The sequence below is a fragment of the Gymnoscopelus braueri genome (genome assembly GCF_963280865.1).
Source record: "Gymnoscopelus braueri genome assembly, chromosome: 20".
NCBI classification, from domain to species: Eukaryota; Metazoa; Chordata; class Actinopteri; order Myctophiformes; family Myctophidae; genus Gymnoscopelus; species Gymnoscopelus braueri.
In genome coordinates this window covers 36,763,536-36,777,982 of record NC_137622.1, presented here as the reverse complement: position 1 = coordinate 36,777,982, position 14,447 = coordinate 36,763,536, and the positions used below count along the sequence as shown (strand labels likewise).

At 41.0% G+C, this 14,447-nt stretch overlaps 1 protein-coding gene across 1 annotated transcript in view; it reads left to right on the top strand.

Annotated features, from left to right (window-relative positions):
- Positions 1-387: 387 nt before the first annotated feature.
- Positions 388-14,447, top strand: part of LOC308075674 (GDNF family receptor alpha-4-like) — a gene marked incomplete at both ends in the record, with an annotated part of 96,911 nt that continues 82,851 nt past the window's right edge. The window contains one exon of the mRNA XM_080415622.1: positions 388-430. Coding sequence (XP_080271748.1) covers positions 388-430 — 43 coding nt within the window. The remainder of the gene's footprint in view (positions 431-14,447) is intronic.

Here is a 14,447-nt window from a genome sequence, read left to right as displayed (position 1 = left end):
CACACACACACACACACACACACACACACACACACAGACAGACACACACACGCGCTGGAGAACTTTCGCTGGACATTAGGAGGGCGCATGGCTCTCTCCTCTCCTGATGCGCAAACCCAACGAAACAACATCCTCTTTGAATGAAGAAAGTAACGGAAAGTAACGGACTTGTGAATGAAAAAGAAGGGATTTCCAGAGGTCATTCATTCCCGTGTCGTGTGTGTCAGTGATGGTGACGTTCATGTTCAACACAGGATATTTCTTGGTCGTATAATAATATAATCACACAACTATAATAATAGGCGCGGATCGTTATACGTCGGTTGGAGTTAGTTGCCGCACATTTGACCAGTCCAGACCGTTGGTTTATTCTCGACACGAGACACCATGGATCTGTGGGGAGTTTATGTGTTTCATCTCATAACTTCAGGTACGTAAAGCCTTCTATATAAAAAAAAACACTTTGTTTTCACAAGTCTGAAGTGTAAGCCTATATAATGTAGGCTAATATCCACCACTATAGCCTTGGATTAAGACGATCATACTGTGTATTTTATCGATGAGCATTTGCATATCTATGATCCGAAAGTAAAAGTCAGACTCGATACAATGTATCTATAGTTGATCAGGCTAATTCCACCACTATCACAGTCTTATACTGGCAAAAAACACGCTATTCTTTCCATTTGAATTAAATGATCCCTACAAATTATTTCTTTAATTCATATTCAATCTCTTTAGTTTCAGACGACAGATTCATGTCAGTCAAATAAGACAATTTCTATGTGTTGAAGGGGGGGCATGAATTAGCCTGTCATTAATTATTGTTCCCATCAATACAGACAGAAATTATTGCACGCTGCAACCCATATTTCCGATCTGTCAAATCTTTCGATCTATCAAATGAGTTCTTCTACAGTGTGTTTAGCAGCCTATATTACTCACACGCACGACCGGCGTGCACGGTTGTTAAGCCCATTTATATTGGCACACGCGTGGGTCTCTGCGTGTGGCTGTGTGTGTGTGTGTGTGTGTGTGTGTGTGTGTGTGTGTGTGTGTGTGCGCGCGCGCGCGCCTTTTTCGTGTTCATTCATGTGTTTGCGCCTGTGTGGTGAGACTTTATACGCGCTGTGCCTGTGCTGTGTGCACGTTTTCTTCTAAGTATTTAAATATGTCAAGTCAGACACAGAGGACATTAACATAACCACACACACACACACACACACACGCACGCACGCACGCACGCGCGCACACGCATGCACACGCACCCCCACCCCCCCCCCCACACACACACACACACACACACACACACACACACACACACACACACACACACACACACACACACACACACACACACACACCACTCTGCTGTATCTTGTATTCAAGTCTAGCTCCTATATAGAACTTGTAAACTGTTGCACTTGCAGATTGTTCTCATGAATTTCTCCCATTATATTTGCTTTATATTTATTTTGCTGATCCCTTGACATTGACTATTAATAGGCTATATTCAACTGGATTCATTATTTCAATCAATTGCTACCTCTGCTACTTTGGGTGGCATCTGAATTGTTCCTTAATGCAGTGGTTCTCAACCTTTTTAGGGAGCGACCCCTCCCCCCCAAAATAATCATATTTGAACCGGGGACCCACACCCTGACAAGCACTTAGAATTGTAGGCATTACATTAGTTAGACTCGGTTCCACAGATAAATATTGTGGAAAATACCCGATCTACAAGCTCACAACGCCTCGCTTTGCGAGGCGTTGTGAGCTTGTAGATCGGCTATTTTCACATTATTTGCTTCTTTCTTATTTCATTTCACAATTTGGCCAATGTTTGACCGTTTTTTATAGTAAAGTTTGCTGAATACTTTCGATGCAGTAATTGTCTTTTTTTTTCTTTCTTGGCTATTCAAAAATAGCAGATCTACAAGCTCATAGCGCGGCACCGAGTGCCGCGCTATGAGCTTGTAGATCTGCTATTTTTGAAAAATCTCGAAAATTTAAATTTCAGATTTCTTTTTCCAAAAAAACTGATAGGATTTAGAAAACATTTTTAAGAATCGCCTCAGGTCTTAATGGGTTAAAAAGGTCTTAAAAGTCCTTAAATTGTCACTTTACTGTCATCTGGGAAGGGGGGAAAAATCATGTGGGGACCCCTCTGGGTGAGCAGACACTCACTGTGCTATACTGAATGAAGTTGGGAGTATTGATTTAGTGTCTGCAGTCCAGGGGCAATGGAGGAGGAAAAGACAGTCCAGAGTCTTCAGCTCTCTCTCTCATTGTCTGCTCCTCACAGCAGCATCTCTGACACACAGGGCATGGAGGCAATATGACTTCTAATCAATATCACCATTATTTCAAACTTTTACCTCCATTTAAAAAAAAATATATATATATTGAGAAAAGCAGTTCTTTACAAGCTCACGATGCTTAGGCGTTGTGAGCTCTAAGATTAGTTATTTTCACTATGTTTGCACGCCGCCATTGTCAAGGGTGGAAAGTAACTAAGTAGATTTACTTAAGTACAATTTTGAGGTATTTGTATTTTACTTGAGTATTCCCAATTTCCAATACTTTTACTTCTACTCCACTACATCTCAGAGGCAAATATTGTACTTTCACTCCACTACATTTATTTTAACACTTTAGTTACTAGTTACTTTGTAGATTTTGATTATTATTATAAAACATACAGTAACCACTTCAGCCCTATATACATTTTGGCCATTTGAAAATAGCCGATCTACAAGCTCACAATGCGTCGCGATGCGACACATTGTGAGCTTGTAGATCTGCCATTTCTCATCACTGAGTCACATACCTGACAAAATCTCCAGGGTGGTTTGTTTATTTTTGGAACGCAGACGCGATCTAAGATTCCCCTATGGGAAATCCAATACAAAAAATACCCACGTGACCCAGGGGCAGTGGTGGAAAAAGTGCTACATTGTTTTGTAGTAAAAGTTAGTAAAAGTAAAAGTCCAGAATTCTAAATTTACTTGAGTAAAAGTACAAAGGTGTTGGTATCAAACTGTACTTAAAGTACCAAAAGTATTAGGTACTCATTATGCAGAAGGTCCCATTTCAAGTTTTCAAATGTATACAAATGTTTTGAAAATAGCCGATCTACAAGCTCACAATGCGTTGCGAGCTTGTAGATCGGCTATTTTCAAATGGCCGAAATGTATATGGCTGAAGTGGTTAATGTATGTTTGTAAAAATCTAGTAACTTAATCAAGTAACTAGTAACTAAAGTTTTCAAATATGTGTAGTGGAGTAAAAGTACAATATTTGCCTCTGAGATGCAGTGGAGTAGAAGTAAAAGTACTGAAAATTGGAAACACTCCAGTAAAGTAAAAAAAATACCTCAATATCGTACTTAAGTACAGTACTTGAGCAAATGTACTTAGTTACTTTACACCACTGCCCAGGGGTATATATAGTGGGAGTGACGTGAGGACTTGGGTACTCTATTGATTTGAAGTCATATGATGGCTCAGCAGCCCTTTGACCATATGGTCCTGCAGGGTTGTTGATGTGGGTCGTGACAGCTGCTCACACAGGCTATACCTGCTCAACAGAAGCACGCAGGCAGCAGCAGGCTGCGTGTTGCAACCTTCCTTTCATGCACTGCCCTCATCAGAGCAATTGAACGACGGTGCGTGTGGAACACATACACTGAATGGATGGAAATGAGCGGGGCTTTGGCTTTGCCAATCACTGCCTTGTCTCTCTCTCTCTCTCTCTCTCTCTCTCTCTCTCTCTCTCTCTCTCTCTCTCTCTCTCTCTCTCTCTCTCTCTCTCTTGACCTTCGCTGTTCACACACACACACACACACACACACACACACACACACACACACACACACACGCACGCACGCACGCACGCACGCACGCACACGCACACGCACACGCACACACACACTCATTTTAGGTTGATAATGATGGATGTGTCGTATCTGGGTCATAAGGGAACCGGCGGAAACACGAGTTCATTTCCGGAGGCGGGGAATAAAGAATCAGCGTCAGAGACCGGAGCTTTCATTCTCAAACAATTCCATTTTATTGTCAGAGTTCTTTTAACAATCTATACGTTCGAGTCAATTCAACATATAGCGCATCTTATTCATAGGTTTCTGCTTTATCCTACTGAACGTGGCATCTGCATGGGTCCAGATTCACAGAGCCCCGTTCACTCCTACTACAAGTCATTATGTACTAAAACATTTGTTTAAAGATAAACTCCCCTTTTTCTGTGACAGTCAATCACAATCAGGCTCCTGTTTAAGCAATAGGTTCGGCCCGCCTTCTCCTCCCAGGACACTGAAAATAGCGTCTGCCTTGATCTGAACACATGACATCATTCCCTTAAACCTTATCTATAAGACTGTACTTTTCCATATGTTCCCATTATAACATTATTATTCAACATTTTATTAGCTTTGAAATAAGTCTAAACAGTAATATATTCGATGTTGTATGAATGACCTTTATAGTTAAAGTTATTTAATAGAACGCACCCGGGTTCCAAGCCCCTAGAGAGAGCAGCTGTCAATACCCAAAGGCACTCTTGCTACTAGAAGACAACTTAAATATAGGGTTTTCGGACAGTGAACAGATGGCTCACAGATCTGTAGATAGCTGCTCTGGAATGCCAGGTAAATACTCGGGGGAGCAGAGACCCAAGAACTCAGCCTGATCCCACTTTTAGATTGCACAGCCACCACCCGTACCTAGGGCTGAGGTCAGCTAAGTCACTCAATGCAAATTGAGCCTGTTTTATTAACTTTACTGTTGGTCCCATTGAATGGAACATTCTAACAATTTGTATTTATAATATATTAATATCCTAATAATTTCATATTCATCAGTCTTGAATACTGATACACCACATATTCCCCTCATGGAGATATATTAATACATCTCCACACAAGGATATTCAAGGACTGATGTCACTTGTGTACGTATCAACTAGAATCAGTTTTAACCAAAAAGACAACTTATTCTATTAAAATGGTCAATCCGTAACCCTCAGACTGTTGAATTATTAAGTGAATCATCAACAAACATTGTACATCAAACACACACAAATAATATCACTGTACTCTCGGCTGGACTTCTTTTCACAAAACCTAAGAAAAAGTCAAGTTAATACAAACATCATTATTACAAGTTGGCAGTACATTGTGTGGACAACGCGCAAATACAGACACACAGCCCTGCTCTTATTTTTTCTATTCTAACGAACGCAATTCCTTCTTCTTGACTGTCCATTTTGCACAATTCGACATGAGGCATAAGTTTGAATTCTCTGGACATGGTGAGTATGCAATCTGCAGATTTGCACATCACCATAGCCCAGAAAACCCGACCACAATGCACTCCTTTCTGTCCGAATTTGTGAATCACACAGGAATTGTTATCCTGAGTGTATTGCTTCTGAATAGAATCACAGCTATTTCAGTACTTGTCTGATCTTGACAATCAGGATTCTTTTATCCATACCTGATCCGTATGGGTGCCCCTCTTTTCATATGATCGAAAGAAAGTGTCATGCCTTTCAATTTGCAGATGCAACTTGATGTGTCACGGGTAACTCCTAAGTACCTGGGACTTCCAACCGCTGCTGGTTTGTCAGAAACCATGTAGGTCTGAGACCTCTCGCCTTCCTGTCGTCAGGGGTGTTGCACCCTGGCCTTGACCAAGGTGTTTTGCAGGGCCGATGATGATGAGTTGACAGATAGCTGGTGGTCGCCACTTCCTGCTGGATCGATGACACGGAGATGGAACGGCTGTCGGGTCTGGAACTCTCTCCTCCGGTGTGGCCGGTTGAATCTCATGCAGGCTGTATGCCCACGACTCCCCTCTCGACCATGGTCTGTGATGGTCACTGGTAGGTGGAGAGATGTGAAGATAGGGTAGCTGTGGTTCCCTGGAGGTAGAAGTCCAGGTGACCTCTGTTTGTTCCGGGTCAGCTTCTGCCTGCTGTCATCCTGGTCCAGATTCTCCAGTCTCAGCACCTGCTTTATTTCTCCTAGTACAAAAACAAAAGTCCACCTATACCTGCTCTACATAAGCTAGACAGATGCCTAACTGCTTAATACTCATACATTCAGGGATTAGTCACTCATAGACGCATAGTTTAACTCATGCTGTTAAAATTAGAGAACCTATCATTAAATTGTTGACTGATATCTGATTCTTCAGACAGTACATTCTCCTGGACTCTGATCCATTCGCTCCTTCATACATTGTACTAACTCCACCCACTATTAAAGTGATCTTTCCCCACCTTATACATATTTTACTCTTCTAATTCCTGTTGTACTTTGCCAATCAATCATTCCATTTTGTTTATCCATTTACCACAGCTCTTATCCTTTTTCCCTATGACTCTTGTATTTCCCTAATAATAACACTTAAGTCCTTCGGATCTCCCTCAACAGGGCGCAATCCCAGGCTGGACCCCTTTCCATCTGAGGTCTCTACCCAGGCTCCCCTGGACAAACATCTCAGTCTCCTGCTTCCCGGTGTCTTCTTTTCAAAAACACCGATCACAGGAGCACCACTCGCCTACTTAGCTGTCTTTCGCTTTCAGCTTATGATGGCCTGACTGTACATTGAGCCAGGCGCGGCGACCACGCATGGATTTAATGCCTATCTGCGACCCGACCGGCCGGTGACCCAGTCGATAGCGATCCCTTACTCAAAGTGTGATTGGCACTCTGAGCAGGAAACCGACGGTCTGATCCCTATCCCATTTTCGCTATGGGTATAGAAACTTTAACCGTTTTCACCAGCCTTGCCTGTAACCGGTGAGCCCTCGCGCTCTCTGCCGGTTAGGTGTGGACTGTCATCCACGCACCATGTGCTGCCTTATACAACTAGCGGCAGTCGGCACATCGACTAGACGAAACCACGGTAGAATGTAAACTCATTCTTCATTAGACACGGGGGCCTTCAGTACTTCTCCCCAGCACTATATAAAGTCTTTAACGTGCCCTCGGAACCTTGCGATTCCACCGTCGCCTGTTGGAGACAAGGGATTGGAGAGCCTACCTCCTAACCTCATCTCCTATTTTAAATCTTTTACTGCACAATTGCATCTTATTTTGCTCCAAATTTTTCTGACAATAATTTCCAAAGTTTGTAATTTATTTAAGGACAAATCTCTTAATTTCCTGTGACTCTCTTAGAGTCCTGGTTAACTTGTTATTTTGTTTTAAGCATGTTCCGATATGTATTTTCCCATGATTTGATAATCATGATAGTATCCCAACACTGTGAAGTCTGAAAGACAACCACAGGACAATATTTTCTTTAAATGAGCATTTTCAAGAATAAATTGACAATATCTGCAACCTGCATACTCTATAATTTTGTTACAATTTAGTAGACTCTTGAAAGCATATTTTGCTAAACCTAACATTAGTTTTAAGGAAAGGGTTTGTTATCAAGGTTCAAAATAGGCATGGAAGCAAGTTATTTAGCTCTTTTTTTTTTAAAACTCCCACACCAAACTATAATCTGTGTTGTGTCAAGTCCTTGTGTCAAGTTCAAAAGATGACTACTGTTTTCCTTCCTTGTACGGTGATGCTTCTTCTGGTATTTTCCAGTACTTCCAATATTCACCAACACCTAAAGTAATGTCTCTGTATATTTCAAATGTCTCTTGCAGTCAATCAATATCTTCAGGCTTACCTCATGCCCACTAGACTCCTCCCCTCTCCGGTGACTCATTTCAATGGATCACCGGTTCCTTCGTGACTCCGCTGGGCCCCCTGGAGAGCTCCATGATATGAGACGTTGAGACGAAGGTTTGTTGAGAGGCCGTGGACAGGATTATGCAAGATGATGTGACAGGCAAATGTGTCAGGCAACCTCTGATGATCGATCACGTCCGTCGAGCACCTGTGTGTGACGACAAAAACCTGTCGTCTTGCTAGAACTAGACAGCAGGCTTGTAGCAGCATACCGACATCGAAACGGTTGCACCTTCCATCTGCTGTGGCTGCGGCCTCCTGTACAACTGGATCAAACTGTTGTGACACATGGACTTCTCGCAAGACATAGGGAATCTGGCAGTCAATTCCTTCAATGTCTGTTCACTGGACCAACATGCGGTTGTCAGTTTTAGTGTGGGATCTGTGTGTGAGCTTTTTGGTTACCTCGTTCCCTCTTTTGAAAAGTAATATGAACATTCTCTCCTTCTTTTCCCAATTATTTTGGATCAAATATGCTCCCCCTAGGCCACATTAATTAGTATTTGTTCAAATCGTTTCAGTCACAAATATTGCCACTCCATTTTATACTCCAGGCATACAGCCATTTTTTTTTTTTTACAAAAATGTCAATTACTCCTCTTATTATTCTGACTACTGAAAGTATGTTTTACACTGTACTTCCCTTCCTTCAAAATAAAACACAAACTATGGATACCATTGTGTCAGTTACTTCAGAGCAGTTTGTTCAAACGGAAACTAATACTAATGTAATATATTGTATCAAACATGTGTCATTCTACACAACACACGATATTCCACAATCAGTATTACATATAAACTTTTAAGCATTGTCAATACAATATAGAAAATGGGTGTGAATTTGGTCAACACATGTACATCTATGTACATGCTCTAATACATGTATCATTATGATTTCTGTCAGAAGCTGTAGCAAATGTCAACAAAAGGTATTTAGGCTTTATCGCCAAGGTTTTAGGAGCTTTGACGCTCAACTTAAAACACTCTGTTTTAGGAACTTATAATCTCATCAATGAATTTTAAAATAAAAAATCAAACGTTTTTCTTTCTAGAATTAAGACACTCGTCTGGGACTACACTAAGCCCCTCTAGTTACTTCTATAACTGAATCAATACAAATCAAACATTCTGAGCGTCTAACAATTTTAAAAGTCTGGTCGATACATTACTTCTTCCAGACAGGAACTGTCCTCGTCAAGCTGGCACAAGACACTCAAGCCATACTGACCAGCCTCACTTGTGAAGGCTATCCATGAAATAAAATATTAATTGTTAACACAACAAACAAACAATGTTAATTCGAACATACTTAACATACTAAACCTGAAAAATACTACTAAGGTAACCTCGTTAAAACTAAGAACTGTTAGAAGGAAGCAACTCTGTCATCATGCAAGGAACTACTGTCAAAAGACCTGAAATCCACTCATTATTAATGAGACTGACTTTATACTTTTACCGCCAGGGGGAGCCAATCTGACTGTGTCAGCTCAGCCCCCTCAGAGGTAAAATCTTATTTTTACCTCTATGGGTAAAATACACTATCATGTCGTCAAATAGATCACTCCCACAGGCAACACGTCACCACGTAATGATCACGTGACGGTACGTACGTCCAGTAGGGTGAACTCCTAATTTCTCTTTTATAATACTTAAACCAAAAACGTATTTCAACCTATTCTTCGCCACTAGTGGTACGTCACAAAAATCGAGTATAATTACACGTTTGCAGCTTCATATCCTACATATTCGTGTCATTAAAAATAGTAACATAGACTGGTTAACTGTTCATAAATTGTCATTCAAATTCGGGCTCATTGTATTTAAAAATCTCTACTTTCCTTTAACATATCGATCTAAATAGGTTACTAAAGGGTGTGATAATTCATCTCATCCACCAGACAGAAATAGTCTCAAATGGTTGTGCGGCGTGCCCCATCAAATAATCACAGGTTTCAAACAATTTTAATTCATACTTCTAACAAGGTTTTAAAGCCACTTATAGCACCACTTTTATACACCATTTCAGATATTATGGGGAAAATATCTCATTTTGGGTATTTTAGCAGGCACTCGTTTTTATCAAATGTATCGTCTTTGTCTACTAGTTAGTAAAGTTACAATCAAACAATTAGTCTCAACTTGATCTGTTCTTATCCTAAACCTTAGTCAGCTTAAATGTGGCACATCCATGAATTAAATCACACAGATATAACACACTATAGGCAGACCTATAAAGGTAACATGGAAAAGTAACACTATATGCTTCCACAGAAATGTTATTCAAATAAAGTCGGACTTAGGTCCATTTTAAAGAAGACAACATACTCCCATTCCCTGGGCCAGCCATTGAAACTATAGAGTAACCTGTGTGTACATCACAGGCTATTGTTCCCCCAAAAAATACCTTATCCGACTCCAATACATCACTCCCATGACAGCCTATTGATGATCAATTGAATAATAAAAAGCCACATTCATTGCCATATAACAAAGCAATATGTCTCTACAATACCTTAACTCACTTAACTTGAACATCAACAGTGATTTTAGCTCATTTACTCTATTCCTCACAATAAACAATACAACCCGCAACCCGACCTTACTCCTCTTTCAATAACATAGAAACAGCCATTCAATAAGCACTTAAAAACGGCTCTTTTTACTAGCTTCTCACAAAGGAATAATGCCATTCAACAAGTGTCCCAGAGACACGAAAAGAAACACATTACTTGTGCTACTGCATAGCCCACACCCCTGTTTAACTCTTCTCACAACGAGCACTTAACGACTATAAGAGAAAAACAACGGTAAAACATCTCAACGAAAATTAAAGCACTGCTCCACACTCACGTGTCAAACAGACAAATAACCCCATGAACCTTAAAAACGTGAAAAACAGCACGAAAAGAAACACATTTAAGAATGTTATATATAAGAAAAGTAATTCTCCCCAGCAACATCGACGATGCACCGGATTGACGTGACAACGCGGAAGTCAAGACGTGTAGAAAAAACTACATTTCCGGCCCAAAAAACTACAAATTGCGCTGTTTGACTGACGGCTCCCAGACAGAAGAATGAGCCATGAGAAAATGTCCTCCCCCTTAAAATAAACAGCAACGCAAAACAGTAGACCTACATTATCTCCCCATGAGACTCATGTTACAGTAAACGATCCTTTAAATTTAAAACCTGTTTACAAAATCAAAAAGCAAGAACGCTTCGTTAATCCTGAAGACAGCCACATTCTAACTGGCTCTTAAAACAAAACATAGCCATTCTATTCCAAAAATCCAAACCAACTTCATAATTACACAAATTTCGTCCACTCGATACAATAGGCCAAGATAAAATAATTACTCCACAATTTACTCCACTCAGCCAACCTCTACAGCCTCCAGTTTCAACCACATAGTTCTGTCCATTTCTTATAATAATATAGCGGAGCTATAAGTCCAAACAAAAGTTTTTAAATAATATAATACTCCATACCCCTCTTCAAAACATTATCCCCTATAAAAATGTTTTGAACAAACAAAAGCAACGAACAGCACTCACGTAAAAAATATGAATGCAGAAGAAAAAAAAAAAAAAAAAACACACATGCGCATCGCGCAGCTTAAATCCACGTAGTTACACTGTAGTAACAGTACAGACCACACAAGCCAAGCCAGGCCACAAGCACTCCCCAGAAAAACAATATCATTGAAACACACAAAACAAATACCTCAGTCAACTTCTCCCGGGTCTCACTAAGCGCTACACCAGATATAAACCTGTACTTTCTGGCACGCTGGCGAACGCCACGTCCCCGCGCGGAGACGCGGCCTCCCAGCTACTTTCCTATCTATACACTGAATACGAGACATCGTTTTTCAGGTGCCTAATGCAACCCTGTGCTGTTAGGACTAGCAACAAATAGATCTCTTTTACGACCCAGAGTCCCACTTAAGCCAAAATGCAAATTAAATGCCTCGTTAGCCGTTGTGAAATACCAGGGCGCTCGCGTTTAGAAAGGCTGATCAGGCCAATCTACCAGTAGCGAGGATCCATTTACAAGACTCAATATCATCAAGAACCGAATGAGAACCCATCTCTTTCCAGTACACTGAATGCAACCTCTGTGCTTTTCAGGGATAATAAAAGAGTCTTAACATATACAGTCCATAAAGGACTTAAACGTACAGTGAACCACGACAAGTTAAATGTGCATTCAGCCACAGTCCTATCTATACACTGAATACGAGACATCGTTTTTCAGGCGCCGAATGCATACTTTAACTCGTATACTTAATTAATTAATGGCTAGAATCCCCATTAAGAAATGAAATATTAGCCTACGGGTGGAACACAACAAGCCACAACAAGCCAAATATCCATTTAAATTGTTCAACTTGCAATTTAATTAATCCATGATGTGAACCATCAAAGAGGAATTAAACATAACGGTTGAACGCCATGCCTCCTATGCTTAAGCCAAATGTGAAACTAGATGTCACATCACTGTCTTTCCAAAGGGAATACAAAGGATTGTAACACAGACGTCCACTGTATGGTGATAAGCCTACTCACCAAGCGCGTCTCCAGAGACGGTAAAAACAAAGGCTCTGGACGAAGACAAAAACCCCGCCGGAAACGGAGGCATCCCGGCCGGAACCAGACGACCGGTCCGTTTTTAACATGCCGACAGGAACCCAGATCAGGCAACATGAAAAGCATACAACCACATACCTTAAATGCTGTATAATCGTCCGATTCCCATCAGCAACGAGACTAGCTGGCTCGCCAAGTTCTGTCGTATCTGGGTCATAAGGGAACCGGCGGAAACACGAGTTCATTTCCGGAGGCGGGGAATAAAGAATCAGCGTCAGAGACCGGAGCTTTCATTCTCAAACAATTCCATTTTATTGTCAGAGTTCTTTTAACAATCTATACGTTCGAGTCAATTCAACATATAGCGCATCTTATTCATAGGTTTCTGCTTTATCCTACTGAACGTGGCATCTGCATGGGTCCAGATTCACAGAGCCCCGTTCACTCCTACTACAAGTCATTATGTACTAAAACATTTGTTTAAAGATAAACTCCCCTTTTTCTGTGACAGTCAATCACAATCAGGCTCCTGTTTAAGCAATAGGTTCGGCCCGCCTTCTCCTCCCAGGACACTGAAAATAGCGTCTGCCTTGATCTGAACACATGACATCATTCCCTTAAACCTTATCTATAAGACTGTACTTTTCCATATGTTCCCATTATAACATTATTATTCAACATTTTATTAGCTTTGAAATAAGTCTAAACAGTAATATATTCGATGTTGTATGAATGACCTTTATAGTTAAAGTTATTTAATAGAACGCACCCGGGTTCCAAGCCCCTAGAGAGAGCAGCTGTCAATACCCAAAGGCACTCTTGCTACTAGAAGACAACTTAAATATAGGGTTTTCGGACAGTGAACAGATGGCTCACAGATCTGTAGATAGCTGCTCTGGAATGCCAGGTAAATACTCGGGGGAGCAGAGACCCAAGAACTCAGCCTGATCCCACTTTTAGATTGCACAGCCACCACCCGTACCTAGGGCTGAGGTCAGCTAAGTCACTCAATGCAAATTGAGCCTGTTTTATTAACTTTACTGTTGGTCCCATTGAATGGAACATTCTAACAATTTGTATTTATAATATATTAATATCCTAATAATTTCATATTCATCAGTCTTGAATACTGATACACCACAGATGTTTTGAAATGGATTGGCAGCATAATAGGCCCGGCTCTGTTTCTCAATGTAAGGGGTCTGGGGACCATCAGCGGTCCCACTCTCAGAGTTAAAGACCCTGTGAACAGAACGTACCCTAACCCAGTATAGGCCTATAAGCAGTATTATGAATTCCAGTTTTTGTCTTAATTATGTCTATTTAAACATTGGTTTCAAAGTCATGAAAAATAAGCTGCAGTTTCTTCTGCTAATGACTGTAGGGGGGAGGGGGGGGGGGGTCATCAGTGACAATGACATCACTTAAATTCACCTGAGTGTGTCATCAGGTGAGGTGTTTAGCCCCACCCAGGAAAACTGCTCTCAACAGCCGATCTACACAACGCTGGTTCTCAAACCTTTTCATGTCAAGGACCCCCAAAATGATATGTATTTGGCCGCGGACCCCCATCTAAAAATATTTTTGTTCCAGGGACCCCAAGAAGCAAACATTTTCAGTTAAAATGTTCACAATATATTGTTTTTGCAGATCTACAAGCTCATAGCGCAATCACGAGTGACACGTTATGACCTTGTATATATCTGCTATTTTTGAATAGCCAAAGTATAAAAGAAGGTTAAGTGGTTAAAATAATTGTGACTCTAAATTAACAAATTTAGCTGGAGACCCCCTGACTGGTACCCCCCCCCCCTCAAGGACCCCACTTTGAGAACCAATGTGCTACACAGCTAAAATCGGAAAAGAACACGGATGCTTTCATGGATTAAATGGCACGCAGAGGCCTACGCATGTCCCACGTGTGAGAACAGCATGAGCAAATCCAACGCACAATGGAAATCCAGAGTGTCAATTTAATTTGACCCGCAAGAGTCCATTTTGTTACACTCTCATTCACAGGCTGTGTGAGTGTACAAGGCTGTCTTGTGTATCACCGTGGCTGATAATAATGGTTGCCTCA